Below are 16,937 nucleotides of genomic sequence, written 5' to 3' on the forward strand. Positions count from 1 at the left end.
GGTTTGTTGTCAGCAGCAACACAGGCAGTAGGGACAGGACAGGGGTTATGAGGTTCGTTGTCAGCAGCAACACAGGCAGTAGGGACAGGGGTTATGAGGTTTGTTGTCAGCAGCAACACAGGCAGTAGGGACAGGACAGGGGTTATGAGGTTCGTTGTCAGCAGCAACACAGGCAGTAGGGACAGGACAGGGGTTATGAGGTTTGTTGTCAGCAGCAACACAGGCAGTAGGGACAGGACAGGACAGGACAGGGGTTATGAGGTTTGTTGTCAGCAGCAACACAGGCAGTAGGGACAGGACAGGGGTTATGAGGTTCGTTGTCAGCAGCAACACAGGCAGTAGGGACAGGACGGGACAGGGGTTATGAGGTTTGTTGTCAGCAGCAACACAGGCAGTAGGGACAGGACAGGGGTTATGAGGTTCGTTGTCAGCAGCAACACAGGCAGTAGGGACAGGGGTTATGAGGTTTGTTGTCAGCAGCAACACAGGCAGTAGGGACAGGACAGGGGTTATGAGGTTCGTTGTCAGCAGCAACACAGGCAGTAGGGACAGGGGTTATGAGGTTTGTTGTCAGCAGCAACACAGGCAGTAGGGACAGGACAGGGGTTATGAGGTTTGTTGTCAGCAGCAACACAGGCAGTAGGGACAGGACAGGGGTTATGACGTTTGTTGTCAGCAGCAACACAGGCAGTAGGGACAGGACAGGGGTTATGAGGTTTGTTGTCAGCAGCAACACAGGCAGTAGGGACAGGACAGGACAGGGGTTATAAGGTTTGTTGTCAGCAGCAACACAGGCAGTAGGGACAGGACAGGTGTTATGAGGTTCGTTGTCAGCAGCAACACAGGCAGTAGGGTAGACAGGACAGGGGTTATAAGGTTTGTTGTCAGCAGCAACACAGGCAGTAGGGACAGGACAGGACAGGGGTTATAAGGTTCGTTGTCAGCAGCAACACAGGCAGTAGGGACAGGACAGGGGTTATGAGGTTTGTTGTCAGCAGCAACACAGGCAGTAGGGACAGGGGTTATGAGGTTCGTTGTCAGCAGCAACACAGGCAGTAGGGACAGGACAGGGGTTATGAGGTTTGTTGTCAGCAGCAACACAGGCAGTAGGGACAGGGGTTATGAGGTTCGTTGTCAGCAGCAACACAGGCAGTAGGGACAGGACAGGACAGGGGTTATGAGGTTTGTTGTCAGCAGCAACACAGGCAGTAGGGACAGGACAGGGGTTATGAGGTTTGTTGTCAGCAGCAACACAGGCAGTAGGGACAGGGGTTATGAGGTTCGTTGTCAGCAGCAACACAGGCAGTAGGGACAGGACAGGGGTTATGAGGTTTGTTGTCAGCAGCAACACAGGCAGTAGGGACAGGGGTTATGAGGTTCGTTGTCAGCAGCAACACAGGCAGTAGGGACAGGACAGGGGTTATGAGGTTCGTTGTCAGCAGCAACACAGGCAGTAGGGTAGACAGGACAGGACAGGGGTTATGAGGTTCGTTGTCAGCAGCAACACAGGCAGTAGGGACAGGACAGGGGTTATGAGGTTTGTTGTCAGCAGCAACACAGGCAGTAGGGACAGGACAGGGGTTATGAGGTTTGTTGTCAGCAGCAACACAGGCAGTAGGGACAGGACAGGACAGGGGTTATGGGGTTTGTTGTCAGCAGCAACACAGGCAGTAGGGTAGACAGGACAGGACAGGGGTTATGAGGTTTGTTGTCAGCAGCAACACAGGCAGTAGGGACAGGACAGGGGTTATGAGGTTTGTTGTCAGCAGCAACACAGGCAGTAGGGTAGACAGGACAGGACAGGGGTTATGAGGTTTGTTGTCAGCAGCAACACAGGCAGTAGGGTGGACAGGACAGGGGTTATGAGGTTGTGTCCCAAATGGCTCCCTATTTCCCACATAGTCAAAAGTAGTGCACTATAAAGGAAATAGGGAGACAACCTATGACCTTTCAGTGACCAGGGCACTAGCAGACGTCCTCAGTCTTGCTGCTGGACACGTCAACGGTCTGATCTACGGTGCTGTTGGAGACATTCTCCATGGACACGTCGGTGTGCTCCCGGGCGGGCTGGTGGTCGTTGGTGTGAGAGCGGCTCCTGCTGCTGTCGCAGGAGGCGATGCTGGAGCCTGAGGCGGTGCGGGACCTCACCAGTCTGGTCATGCTGGCTGAGGACACTAAGAGAAGGATAACTAGCTAGCATAACTAGCATAGCATACATATTATTTTTAAATGTTCAGTGGGTAGATCAGCTTTAATATTGCAGATAGAGTGTAGCTTCCATCAATGTAATTGTCACGTCCACCCTATTCCCTATATAGTGTATTGCTTTGACCAGAGCCTGAGGGCTCTATTCAATCCGTATCGCAGAAATTCCGTGTTACAGCGTGATTGAGATGCAATGCAGAGACGGCACTCACGGTAAATGCTACACACAGTAGGTCGCCTCAACCGTTACATTTCTAACGCTTCAGCGACACCGTTTGAATAGATCCCCTAGTCTTAGTGGAGGATGGACACCAATGAGAAGCACTGTCATAGAAAGTGAATAGTCTCTGGGTACACTCGGAGGCTGGTAGCTAAATTTTAGTTATTGTTCTTCAGTTTTCTCTCAGCACATGACAACGACAGCTTCTGTGAAGTGGAAACGTGTGTTTGGGTGCAGGGATAATGTAGAAACATTGTGTGTTTGGGTGCAGGGATAGTGGAAACGTGTGTTTAGGTGCAGGGATAGTGGAAACATTGTGTGTTTGGGTGCAGGGATAGTGGAAACATTGTGTGTTTGGGTGCAGGGATAGTGGAAACATTGTGTGTTTAGGTGCAGGGATAGTGGAAACATGTGTTTAGGTGCAGGGATAGTGGAAACGTGTTTAGGTGCAGGGATAGTGGAAATGTGTGTTACGATACTTACTGTAACCCACGATACTTACTGTAACCCACGATACTTACTGTAACCCATGATACTTACTGTAACCCATGATACTTACTGTACCCCACAATACTTACTGTAACCCACGATACTTACTGTAACCCACAATACTTACTGTAACCCACAATACTTACTGTAACCCACGATACTTACTGTAACCCACGATACTTACTGTAACCCACGATACTTACTGTAACCCACGATACTTACTGTAACCCACAATACTTACTGTAACCCATGATACTTACTGTAACCCACGATACTTACTGTAACCCACAATACTTACTGTAACCCATGATACTTACTGTAACCCATGCCCTGGATGAAGTACTTGAAGGCCTCTGTCAGTTTGCCAGGCTGACTCACCTGGGGAAGTCCTCCACAGTCAGCCATCTGATTGGACAGAGACAAAAGATCATTGGCCAACCAACCCTCATTTGATCATAACAACCCTTTCTCATTATCAATCACATGTACAGTGCCTTGCGAAAGTATTCGGCCCCCTTGAACTTTGCAACCTTTTGCCACATTTCAGGCTTCAAACATAAAGATATAAAACTGTATTTTTTTGTGAAGAATCAACAACAAGTGGGACACAATCATGAAGTGGAACGACATTTATTGGATATTTCAAACTTTTTTTTAACAAATCAAAAACTGAAAAAATGGGCGTGCAAAATTATTCAGCCCCTTTACTTTCAGTGCAGCAAACTCTCTCCAGAAGTTCAGTGAGGATCCCTGAATGATCCAATGTTGACCTAAATGACTAATGATGATAAATACAATCCACCTGTGTGTAATCAAGTCTCCGTATAAATGCACCTGCACTGTGATAGTCTCAGAGTTCCATTAAAAGCGCAGAGAGCATCATGAAGAACAAGGAACACACCAGGCAGGTCCGAGATACTGTTGTGAAGAAGTTTAAAGCCGGATTTGGATACAAAAATATTTCCCAATCTTTAAACATCCAAAGGAGCACTGTGCAAGCGATAATATTGAAATGGAAGGAGTATCAGACCACTGCAAATCTACCAAGACCTGGCCGTCCCTCTACACTTTCAGCTCATACAAGGAGAAGACTGATCAGAGATGCAGCCAAGAGGCCCATGATCACTCTGGATGAACTGCAGAGATCTACAGCTGAGGTGGGAGACTCTGTCCATAGGACAACAATCAGTCGTATATTGAACAAATCTGGCCTTTATGGAAGAGTGGCAAGAAGAAAGCCATTTCTTAAAGATATCCATAAAAAGTGTCATTTAAAGTTTGCCACAAGCCACCTGGAAGACACACCAAACATGTGGAAGAAGGTGCTCTGGTCAGATGAATCCAAAATTGAACTTTTTGGCAACAATGCAAAACGTTATGTTTGGCGTAAAAGCAACACAGCTCATCACCCTGAACACACCATCCCCACTGTCAAACATGGTGGTGGCAGCATCATGGTTTGGGCCTGCTTTTCTTCAGCAGGGACAGGGAAGATGGTTAAAATTGATGGGAAGATGGATGGAGCCAAATACAGGACCATTCTGGAAGAAAACCTGATGGAGTCTGCAAAAGACCTGAGACTGGGACGGAGATTTGTCTTCCAACAAGACAATGATCCAAAACATAAAGCAAAATCTACAATGGAATGGTTCAAAAATAAACATATCCAGGTGTTAGAATGGCCAAGTCAAAGTCCAGACCTGAATCCAATCGAGAATCTGTGGAAAGAACTGAAAACTGCTGTTCACAAATGCTCTCCATCCAACCTCACTGAGCTCGAGCTGTTTTGCAAGGAGGAATGGGAAAAAATTTCAGTCTCTCGATGTGCAAAACTGATAGAGACATACCCCAAGTGACTTACAGCTGTAATCGCAGCAAAAGGTGGCGCTACAAAGTATTAACTTAAGGGGGCAGTATAATTTTGCACGCCCAATTTTTCAGTTTTTGATTTGTTAAAAAAAAGTTTGAAATATCCAATAAATGTCGTTCCACTTCATGATTGTGTCCCACTTGTTGTTGATTCTTCACAAAAAAATACAGTTATATCTTTATGTTTGAAGCCTGAAATGTGGCAAAAGGTCGCAAAGTTCAAGGGGGCCGAATACTTTCGCAAGGCACTGTATTGTTCTTGGATGGTCAATGACATTGTGGTTGCGAATCTTTACTTACAAAGTACTTTTGACAGTAATATGAATTGTTACATCTGTCTGAGCCACACATTAAACTCACCTTGAGCAGTGTGGTCTGTGTTGGGTTGAGCTTTGCGTTGCTCTCGACCACAGCCTCGACTGCAGGGGAGCTGTCTCCCACCACCAACAGAGCAGGACACCTGCAGGAGTCAGCAGATGAATTAGCTACTTAACTAATAATGCTCATAGTTAATATCATAACTAATACTCATAGTCAATATCATAACTAATACTCATAGTCAATATCATAACTAATACTCATAGTCAATATCATAACTAATACTCATAGTCAATATCATAACTAATACTCATAGTCAATATCATAACTAATACTCAGTCAATATCATAACTAATACTCATAGTCAATATCATAACTAATACTCATAGTCAAAATCATAACTAATACTCATAGTCAATATCATAACTAATACTCATAGTCAATATCATAACTAATACTCATAGTCAATATCATAACTAATACTCATAGTTAATATCAAAACTAATACTCATAGTCAATATCATAACTAATACTCATAGTCAAAATCATAACTAATACTCATAGTCAATATCATAACTAATACTCATAGTCAAAATCATAACTAATACTCATAGTCAATATCATAAATAATACTCATAGTCAATATCATAACTAGTACTCATAGTCAATATCATAACTGAAACAGTCATGAGTAGCTCGGGCCCTGAGTTTTCCCTGGTCAGGTGATGTGGCCAGGTGGAGTCAGGGTCCTGATGCTGAGTCGGTCCGTGTGACGTACTGCAGAGTTCTGGCGTTAATGTTTCTCCCTGGGACAGGCCTCTCCATCTCCAGGCCCCTGCGGCTCTGGTAGGACTTGAAGAACTGGGCCAGGTTGGACTGGTTGACATCATTGGTGATGTGGTTGCGGTATGTGGCGATCAGATCAGGGTTGTTCTGGATCTCCTCCTGTGGCGCAAAGAACAAATCTCCATGGTAACGCTTTCTATGATGTACATACTTATAATGCATTATAACATAGTTTATAATGCCTTATAATACACACGTAATGTGTTATGACACTGACTATAAACATCCATAACAAAGGGTTGATGTTTCACAACAATTCATAGCTAGTTAAATATAAATGTAATTGTATCATTCATAATCATGCATATACTGTAGCATCCAGAGGGGGACAGAAGTCTTATATTGACAGTTTATTGAACAAAGCTACATCTTTAGGATGTTTCAAAACAATATGTTGCTCTTTGGGGCGGCAGGGTAGCCTAGTGGTTAGAGCGTTGGACTAATAACCGAAAGGTTGCAAGTTCAAACCCCCGAGCTGACAAGGTACAAATCTGATGATGAACTTTGTTGTGATATCTACTATGAGCTTCATTGTTTCAGGGGTTCGTCTAACTCGATGATAACCATCACACAGGTTATTCAGTGTCTGTACAGTACAGAACAGTGTAGATGTGTACAAACAAACGAACATTCCAAAAGTCACTTTAATAATGCCACTTTAATAATGTTTACATATCTTGCATTACTCATCTCATATGTATATACTGTATTTTAAACCATCTATTGCATCTTGCCTATGCGCTCTGTCATCGCTCATCCATATATTTATATGTATATATTCTTATTCCATTCCTTAACTTAGATTTGTGTGTATTAGGTAGTGGTATTGTCAGATTACATGTTAGATATTGCTGCACGGTCAGAACTAGAAGCACAAGCATTTCGCTACACTCGCAATAACATCTGCTAACCATGTGTATGTGACCAATAAAATTTGATTTGATTTGCTTGGCAATAACAATTATCAAGATTATGTTATCAGTATCAACACTGTGGTATGTTGAAGGACTTTTACTAGGTTTAAATCCTAGTTTAGCTGCTCAATTTAACAAAACAAAAAAAGTTCAACAGCAACAAAATCCACTCACAGCAAATCTAGCGAGGATGTAGGCACCAGCACCACTGCCCAGTCCAATGACACTCTTAAACCTGAAAGGAAACAAGAAGAGGTTTGATGGGAGTTTGAAGCTTCTAATAAGAAGAGGATGTAAACCTCATCAAATTTATTTTAATTAATTTATATTTAGTTATCCACATAATAAATGTTTTTTGATCCAGGAGGGTAACACTGGAAAGCATTTATTAAAACAACTGTTTCTCAATGGTAAAACAAATCAATCATAAGCAAAATCTTGCCTGGTTAAATATACACTACTGTTCAAGAGTTAGGGGTCGCTTAGAAATGTCTTTGTTTTTTGAAAGAAAATCACATTTTTTTGTCCATTAAAATAACATCAATTGATCATAAATACAGTGTAGATATTGTTAATGTTGTAAATGACTATTGTAGCAGGAAACGGACTATTTTTTATGGAATATTTTCATACTGTAGGCGTACAGAGGCCCATTATCAGCAACCATCACTCTTGTGTTCCAATGGCACGTTGTGTTAGCTAATCCAAGTTTATCATTTTAAAAGGCTAATTGATCATTAGAAAACAGTTTTGCAGTTATGTTAGCAAAGCTGAAAACTCTTTTTCTGATTAAAGAAGAAATAAAACTGTCCTTCTTTAGACTAGTTGAGTATCTGGAGCATCAGCGGGTTTGATTACAGGCTCAAAATGGCCAGAAACAAAGTCCTTTCTTTTGAAACTCGTCAATCTATTCTTGTTCTGAGAAATGAAGGCTATTCCATGCGAGAAATTGTCAAGAAATTTGAAGATCTCGTACAACGTTGTGTATTATTCCCTTCACAGAACAGCGCAAACTGGCCCTAACCAGAATAGAAAGAGGAGTAGGAGGCCCCGGTGCACAACTGAGCAAGAGGACAAGTACATTAAAGTGTCTAGTTTGAGAAACAGATGCCTCACAAGTCCTCAACTGGCAGCTTCATTAAATAGTACCCGCAAAACACCAGTCTCAACGTCAACAGTGAAGAGGCGACTCCGGGACGTACACAGCGTTGTACGAGATCTTCAGTTTCTTGGCAATTTCTTGCATGGAATAGCCTTCATTTATAGCCGTGCTTTTACGCCTGCATTGCTTGCTGTTTGGGGTTTTAGGCTGGGTTTCTGTACAGCACTTTGATATATAAGCTGATGTAAGAAGGGCTATATAAATTGTAAAGTGGCTGTCACTATTGTAAAGTGGCTGTTCCACTGGATGTCATAAGGTGAATTCACCAATTTGTAAGTCGCTCTGGATAAGAGCGTCTGCCAAATGACTTAAATGTAAATGTAAATGTAATAAATACATTTTATGATTTCTCAGAACAAAAATAGACTGACGAGTTTCAGAAGAAAGTTCTTTGTTTCTGGCCATTTTGAGCCTGTAAGTGAACCCACAAATGCTGATGCTCCAGATACTCAACTTGTCTAAAGGCGGCCAGTTTTATTGCTTGTTTAATAAGCACGACAGTTTTCAGCTGTGCTAACATAACTGCAAAAGGGTTTTCTAATGCATTTTTTTTCTTTAACCTTTATTTTACTAGGCAAGTCAGTTAAGAACAAATTCTTATTTTCAATAACAGCCTAGGAACAGTGGGTTAACTGCCTGTTTAGGGGCAGAACGACAGATTTTGTACCTTGTCAGCTCGGGGATTTGAACTTGCAACCTTTCGGTTACTAGTCCAATGCTCTAACCACTAGGCTACCCTGCCACCCAAATGATAAACTTGGATTAGCTAACACAACGTGCCATTGGAACACAGGACTGATGGTTGCTGATAATGGTCCTCTGTTCGCCAATGTAGATATTCCATAAAAATCTCTGCCATTTCCAGCTACAACAGTCATTTACAACATTAACAATGTCTACATTGTATTTCTGATCAATTTGATGTTAATTTAATGGACAAAAAAATGCTTTTCTTTCAAAAACAAGGAAATGTATAAGTGACCCCAAACCTTTGAACGGTAGTGTAAATATACATATATTTTAAATCATGTTTATGTTGATATTTGTACTGCACTGTTGAGGGAGCTTGCCAGTACACATTTACCTGCACCGTTTATACCTGCTGTAAACTGTGTATGTGACAAATAAACGTTGATCTGGGATTTACCGAAAGTGCTTGAGGACCTGAGGGAGAATCTCAGAGAGCTGGTCCATAGAGGGGTAGGTGTACCTGCAGCGGAAGACCAGAAAACAAGTTACCTCAAGTGCTCCTCATCATCACTAACACAAAACAAGTCATGAATGTGTCCCAAATGGCAACCTATTCCCTATATTGTGCACTACTTACAAGTAGGGCACTGTAAAGGGAATAGGGTGCCATTTAGGATGCAGGCATAATGTTATTGTGCCAAACTTGTCTCTCAAACATGTTGTTGTTGTTGACATGTTTCAAATGAATGTATCATCCATTTGTTATCTGTTGGTGCCTTGTCATTGTCTTTCAACCCTGTGGATATGATCTATTTTCTCACTGGAAACATTCTACTACCTCCACATTCATGTAGAGTGACCTACAGTAGCCTAGGAGTGACTCAGTCCCCGATGTTGACTGTTTAAGAGTCTTGTGGACCAGGTGCCATGTGACAGTGGAATAGCATGGCAGGCAGCTGCTCTTAGTCCTGATGTCCACTAACACTAACAACAGATGGGACGAGATCCCATTGTCCACTAACAACAGATGGGACTAGATCCCAGTGTCCACTAACAACAGATGGGACTAGATCCCAGTGTTCACTAACAACAGATGGGACTAGATCCCAGTGTTCACTAACAACAGATGGGACTAGATCCCATTGTCCACTAACAACAGATGGGACTAGATCCCAGTGTCCACTAACACTAACAACAGATGGGACTAAAACCCAGTGTCCACTAACAACAGATGGGACAAGATTCCAGTCTCCACTAACAACAGATGGGACTAGATCCCAGTGTTCACTAACAACAGATGGGACTAGATCCCAGTGTCCACTAACACTAACAACAGATGGGACTAGATCCCAGTCTCCACTAACAACAGATGGGACAAGATCCCAGTGTTCACTAACAACAGATGGGACTAGGCCCAAGTGTCCACAAACACTAACAACAGATGGGACTAGATCCCAGTGTCCACTAACAACAGATGGGACTAGATCCCAGTGTTCACTAACAACAGATGGGACTAGATCCCAGTGTTCACTAACAACAGATGGGACTAGATCCCAGTGTTCACTAACAACAGATGGGACTAGATCCCAGTGTTCACTAACAACAGATGGGACTAGATCCCAGTGTTCACTAACAACAGATGGGACTAGATCCCAGTGTCCACTAACACTAACAACAGATGGGACTAGATCCCAGTCTCCACTAACAACAGATGGGACAAGATCCCAGTGTTCACTAACAACAGATGGGACTAGGTCCAAGTGTCCACAAACACAAACAACAGATGGGACTAGATCCCAGTGTTCACTAACAACGAAATGAGACTAGATCTCAGTGTTCACTCACAACAGATGGGACTAGATCTCATTGTCCACTAATAACAGATGGGACTAGATCCCAGTGTCCACTAACACTAACAACAGATGGGATTAGATCCCAGTGTTCACCAATCTAAGACAATTTTGAAGATAAATACACAAAGCAGAGGACGAAAGGACTAGAGTTAATGATCAATAAGAGTTGGTTTTTCAGTTCAACATCTGTTTAGAATCTGTGGAATATCACTCCTGAACTCAGAGGTACATGCGCCACGCTTTCATTGGTCTGTACATTGAGTTGGGAGCAGGATACTTGTTATTTGGCCTTTGGCCAAGTTGTACTGCAAGGACTTCTGATTGGTCAACCAACCTAGGCTGGGGGGGGGGGGGGTTATAAATGGCATCCTGTTCCTTTGTTCAGTGGCGAAAAGCTGAGGACAGGGGAGACTGAACATCTAACTCCCAGCATAACAGGTTGATTTGTCCTTCTCAAATAAACCTATTTTTCTCGCCCTGATTTGCTTTGTTGTTTGTGTTATTGAAGAATAACATCAACTGCCAACACTAACAACAGATGGGACTAGATCCCAGTGTCCACTAACAACAGATGGGACTACAGTAGATCCCAGTGTTCACTAACAACAGATGAGACTAGATCCCAGTGTTCACTAACAATAGATGGGACTAGATCCCAGTGTCCACTAAGACTAACAATATATGGGACTAGATCAGATGGGATCTGTGCCATGTGAAATCCTTGGATCTGACTAATTTGTTTCTAATCAATTTCATGGTACACTGAGGACTACAACCACCAGAGAATCTTCAACTCAATAACCCGCCTGCAAAGCACAAATTCATGCTGCTAATTGAAGTTGGCACTGGTCACTCACTCTGTGGAGAGAGTGGAGGCACCCTCATGCTGCCCAGGGGCATCAACGTGGCACACTGCAAAGTGTCTCATGATCTCCTGCATGTCCTCGTGGCTGAACAGGGGGTTGAAGCACGACTTGTCTAGACACACAAGAGAATATAAGACAAGTTCAGCAAAGTGCTCCTAAATGGGGTTTTGAAATGGACATTGAATTGAACAACCATATGGGACTGTATACAGATCATGACATGCAAGTCTAAATTAACACATTAAAAAACAAGTCATTTGTTGAAAGTTCTGTTTGTCATCAAAGGGCTGTGCTCTCACTGGTTTAGATGCATATCAATGTGGAATGGAACTTATCTCTTAGCTGCCAGATGTGCACAATAACAATAAATTAAACTTAAGATCAACTGGATTGCCCAGACAGAGGTCTCTCACAACAACAACAAAACATACAGTTCAGTCCAATATCGTGGAAGGTCATGATGACGGGGCGACTGCCCTTGGGAACCCCCTTCATGGTGCAGTGGACCCGTCCAAACTGAGTCTCCACGTCATCCTCCTGCCGTGGCAAAACAACTGGTTTACACAAACCCCACAACTATAACTGTTCCCAACCCTTTTTGGTTACTGAAAAGCAACTGAATGTTGCTTTGCCCGGAGTACCCTTGATGTACCTTTGTGCATTTTACCAGTAAGCTTTTCAAGCAACCCCTGTGGATAGGCCAAGTAGCCCCAGGGGTCCTAGTACCCCTTGTTGGGAACCACTGATGTTAAGCATGCCATGCCCCCTTTCTGGTTTAAGGTCAAGTCCAAAGAAGTTAATAAAATAGTACTTCCAGACCAGTGTGTAATGACATTTCTAAAATATCTGAGGCATTAAGGTGGAGTAGTAGAATTTTACATATTGGGCACATTAAAGAAGAAAATCTTTAAAAAGATGGAAACAACTGTTATACTATACATAGTAGTAAATGTAGAGTAGTAAATGTAGAGTAGTAAATGTATAGTAGTAAATGTATAGTAGTAAATGTATTGTAGTAAATGTAGAGTAGTAAATATATAGTAGTAAATATATACGTAGTAAATGTATTGTAGTAAATATATAGTAGTAAATATATAGTAGTAAATGTGTAGTAGTAAATGTATTGTAGTAAATGTATTGTAGTAAATGTGTAGTAGTAAATATATAGTAGTAAATGTATTGTAGTAAATATATAGTAGTAAATATATAGTAGTGAATATATACGTAGTAGTAAATGTATTGTAGTAAATGTATAGTAGTAAATATATAGTAGTAAATATATAGTAGTACATGTATAGTAGTAAATATATAGTAGTAAATATATACGTAGTAGTAAATGTGTAGTAGTAAATGTATTGTAGTAAATGTGTAGTAGTAAATATATACGTAGTAGTAAATGTATAGTAGTAAATATATAGTAGTAAATGTATAGTAGTAAATATATTGTAGTAAATGTATAGTAGTAAATGTATAGTAGTAAATGTATAGTAGTAAATATATAGTAGTAAATGTATAGTATTAAATGTATAGTAGTAAATATATAGTAGTGAATATATAGTAGTAAATGTATAGTAGGTTAGATAGCACAGGGGGTGAGATAGCACAGTGTCCAAGGAAGGGCCAGAAGTATACAGAATGGTGTTGTCTGCGTAGAGGTGGATCAGGGAATCGCCCGCAGCATGAGCAACATCATTGATATATACAGAGAAAAGAGTCGACCCGAGAATTGAACCCTGTGGCACCCCCATAGAGACTGACAGAGGACCGGACAACATGCCCTACGATTTGACACACTGAACTCTGTCTGCAAAGTAGTTGGTGAACCAGGCAAGGCAGTCATTAAAAAAACCGAGGCTACTGAGTCTGCCGATAAGAATATGGTGATTGACAGAGTCGAAAGCCTTGGCCAGGTCGATGAAGACGGCTGCACAGTACTGTCTTTTATCGATGGCGGTTAAGATATCGTTTAGTACCTTGAGCATGGCTGAGGTGCACCCGTGACCGGCTCGGAAACCAGATTGCACAGCGGAGGAGGTATGGTGGGATTCGAGAAGGTCAGTGATCTGTTTGTTGACTTGGCTTTCGAAGACCTTAGATAGGCAGGGCAGGATGGATATAGGTCTGTAACAGTTTGGGTCCAGGGTGTCTCCCCTTTTGAAGAGGGGGATGACCACGGCAGCTTTCCAATCCTTGGGGATCCCAGACGATACGAAAGAGAGGTTGAACAGGCTGGTAATAGGGGTTGCGACAATGGTGGAGGATAGTTTCAGAAATAGAGGGTCCAGATTGTCAAGCCCAGCTGATTTGTATGGCGGGGGGGCTGATTTGGGGGCTGATTTGTATGGGGGGGGGGGGGGGGGGCGTAGACGTTGGCCAGGGTTGGAGGTGCTCTTGTTCTCCATGGACTTTAGTGTCCTAAAACTTTTTGGAATTAGAGCTACAGGATGCAAATTTCTGCTTGAAAAAGCTGGCCTTTGCTTTCCTGACTGACAGCGTGTATTGGTTCCTGACTTCCCTGAACAGTTAAATAGCAGAGTTCCTTTGCCCTTTAGTTCAGAGCCAAGCAACCCATGTATTTGTGAAGAACTCTCCTGTAACGGTTTTCTGTAGGTGAAGGAGAGTCGGACCAAAATGCGGCTTCTTGCAGACTGGCAGCTCTGGCAGCTCCATGCAAACTGGCAGTTCTGGCTGCTCCATGCAGACTGGCAGCTCTGGCTGCTCCATGCAGACTGGCAGCTCCATGCAGACTGGCAGTTCTGGCTGCTCCATGCAGACTGGCAGCTCTGGCTGCTCCATGCAGACTGGCAGTTCTGGCTGCTCCATGCAGACTGGCAGCTCTGGCTGCTCCATGCAGACTGGCAGCTCTGGCTGCGCTGAACAGGCAGGAGACTCCAGCAGCGCTGTAGACGAGGAAGGCTCTGGCAGCGCTAAACAGGCGGGAGACTCCGACAGCGCTGTAGAGGCGGAAGGCTTTGGCAGCACTAAACAGGCGGGAGACTCCGGCAGCGCTGGAGAGGAGGAAGTCTCTGGCAGCTCTAAACAGGCGGGAGACTCCGACAGCGCTGTAGAGGCGGAAGGCTTTGGCAGCGCTAAATAGGCGGGAGACTCCGGCAGCGCTGGAGAGGAGGAAGGCTCTGGCAGCGCTGGAGAGGCGAGGCGCACTGTAGGCCTGATGCGTGGTGCTGGCACTGGTGGTACTGGGCCGAGGACACGCACAGGAAGCCTGGTGCGGGGAGCTGCCACCGGAGGGCTGGTGCGTGGAGGTGGTACAGGGTAGACCGGACCGTGCAGGCGCACTGGAGCTCTTGAGCACCGAGCCTGCCCAACCTTACCTGGTTGAATACTCCCGGTCGCTCTGCCAGTGCGGCGTGGTGGAATAGCCCGCACTGGGCTATGCAGGCGAACCGGGGACACCATGCGCAAGGCTGGTGCCATGTATGCCGGCCCAAGGAGACGCACTGGGGACCAGATGCGTAGAGCCGGCTTCATGGCATTTGGCTCGACGCTCACTCTAGCCCGGCCGATACGCGGAGCTGGAATGTATCGCGCCGGGCTATGCACCCGCACTGGGGACACCGTGCGCTTCACAGCATAACACGGTGCCTGCCCGGTCTCTCTAGCCCCCCGGTAACCACAGGAAGTTGACGCAGGTCTCCTACCTGGCTTCGCCATACTTCCTGTGAGCCCCCCCCCCAATACATTTTTGGGGCTGACTCTCGGGCTTCCATCCACGCCGCCGTGCTGCCTCCTCATACCAGTGCCTCTCTGCCTTCTCCGCCTCCAGCTCTTCTTTGGTGCGGCGATATTCTCCAGGCTGTACCCAGGGTCCTTTACCATCGAGGATTTCCTCCCAAGTCCAGAAATCCTTATTTCGCTGCTCCTGCTGCTGCCCGTTACCACGCCGCTTGGTCCTGTTGTGGTGGGTGATTGTCCTTATGTCCTTATTTCTGTCGTGTGTTAGTTTCGGTTTTCGTGTATTGTTTGTTGTTTTTTGTATTTGATTAGTGTTTCCATTGTTTTCATTAAACATGAATCACAATAGCCACGCCGCATTTTGGTCCGACTCTCTTTCGCATACAGAAAACCGTGACATCTCCTGCGTTTTTCCTTGTATTCTGTTATCTGGGCCTCACAGTATCCAACCACACAAACAAGTCAGTAATGGAAACTGAATGGATTATTATAAACGGAGGCATAGACTCTCTAAAACGCAGCCTCAAGTCTCTCTCCTTATCCTTGTCCTCTAACCAGGACACCTGCTCCTGTGTTAGCTTCTACCTCACCCAGTACATTCAGAATACTAGGGCGGCAGGGTAGCCTAGTGGTTAGTGCGTTGGACTTGTAACTTAAAGGTTACAAGATCGAATCCCCGAGCTGACAACGTAAAAATCTGTCGTTCCTAGGCCGTCATTGAAAATAAGAATTTGTTCTTAACTGACTTGCCAAAGTTAAATAATGGTAAAATAGGTAACCTGCATCAACACCAAAATCCTTTGCCAAAACCAGCACCTGAATCTCAAGATACACTGCTCTGCACAGGGTTTTCTCTTTATGAATTAGTCCTACTTTACATTGTGTGTAATAACCTGTGTATCTACATGGTAGTTACATACTGTAGTGAGTGACTGGTGCATTGTTACCTTGCAGCTGTTATGATGTAAATACATGGGTTTTAGACGTTGATACGTACCCTAAAGCCGACCATAAGTCTAGTAACCGCCCCTGTCAGCCCCTGAAGGACAAAACAACATCTCATTAACCACAGACTACAGCATCATAAATCAACTTGTTGGAGTGAGTTGTTCAACTCTGTTTTATCAAAAATGCCATCAACAGAAAAAGATAGAGTCTATCCTAAATGGTAACCTAGAGAGTACAACATTCGACCAGAGCACCATTGGCCCTGGTCAAAAGGCATGCGCTAGAAAGGGCATAGGGTAACATATGAGATATTTGTATAATCTGCAACAGTATGGTTTTAAGTAACTTCAGGTTTCGTCCCAAATGGCACCCTACAGTGCCTTGCGAAAGTATTCGGCCCCCTTGAACTTTGCAACCTTTTGCCACATTTCAGGCTTCAAACATAAAGATATAAAACTGTAATTTTTTGTGAAGAATCAACAACAAGTGGGACTCAATCATGAAGTGGAACGACATTTATTGGATATTTCAAACTCTTTTAACAAATCAAAAACTGAAAAATTGGGCGTGCAAAATTATTCAGCCCCCTTAAGTTAATACTTTGTAGCGCCACCTTTTGCTGCGATTACAGCTGTAAGTCGCTTGGGGTATGTCTCTATCAGTTTTGCACATCGAGAGACTGAATTTTTTTTCCCATTCCTCCTTACAAAACAGCTCGAGCTCAGTGAGGTTGGATGGAGAGCATTTATGAACAGCAGTTTTCAGTTCTTTCCACATATTCTCGATTGGATTCAGGTCTGGACTTTGACTTGGCCATTCTAACACCTGGATATGTTTATTTTTGAACCATTCCATTGTAGATTT

General features: G+C 43.8%; 1 protein-coding gene across 1 annotated transcript; it reads right to left on the reverse strand.

Moving 5' to 3' along the window:
- Window positions 1-1,871: 1,871 nt before the first annotated feature.
- Window positions 1,872-11,969, reverse strand: LOC135536786 (protein NDRG1-like). Its single transcript, XM_064963017.1, has 8 exons — window positions 11,864-11,969; window positions 11,424-11,544; window positions 9,171-9,233; window positions 7,036-7,096; window positions 5,880-6,079; window positions 5,144-5,243; window positions 3,232-3,319; window positions 1,872-2,174 (listed from the first exon to the last, which is right to left on the reverse strand). The coding sequence occupies exons 1-8, from the start codon at window positions 11,925-11,927 to the stop codon at window positions 1,966-1,968; spliced, it is 906 nt and encodes a 301-aa protein (XP_064819089.1). The 5' UTR covers window positions 11,928-11,969; the 3' UTR covers window positions 1,872-1,965.
- Window positions 11,970-16,937: the final 4,968 nt, after the last annotated feature.

This window comes from Oncorhynchus masou, unplaced genomic scaffold, assembly GCF_036934945.1.
Source record: "Oncorhynchus masou masou isolate Uvic2021 unplaced genomic scaffold, UVic_Omas_1.1 unplaced_scaffold_664, whole genome shotgun sequence".
Taxonomy (NCBI): domain Eukaryota; kingdom Metazoa; phylum Chordata; class Actinopteri; order Salmoniformes; family Salmonidae; genus Oncorhynchus; species Oncorhynchus masou.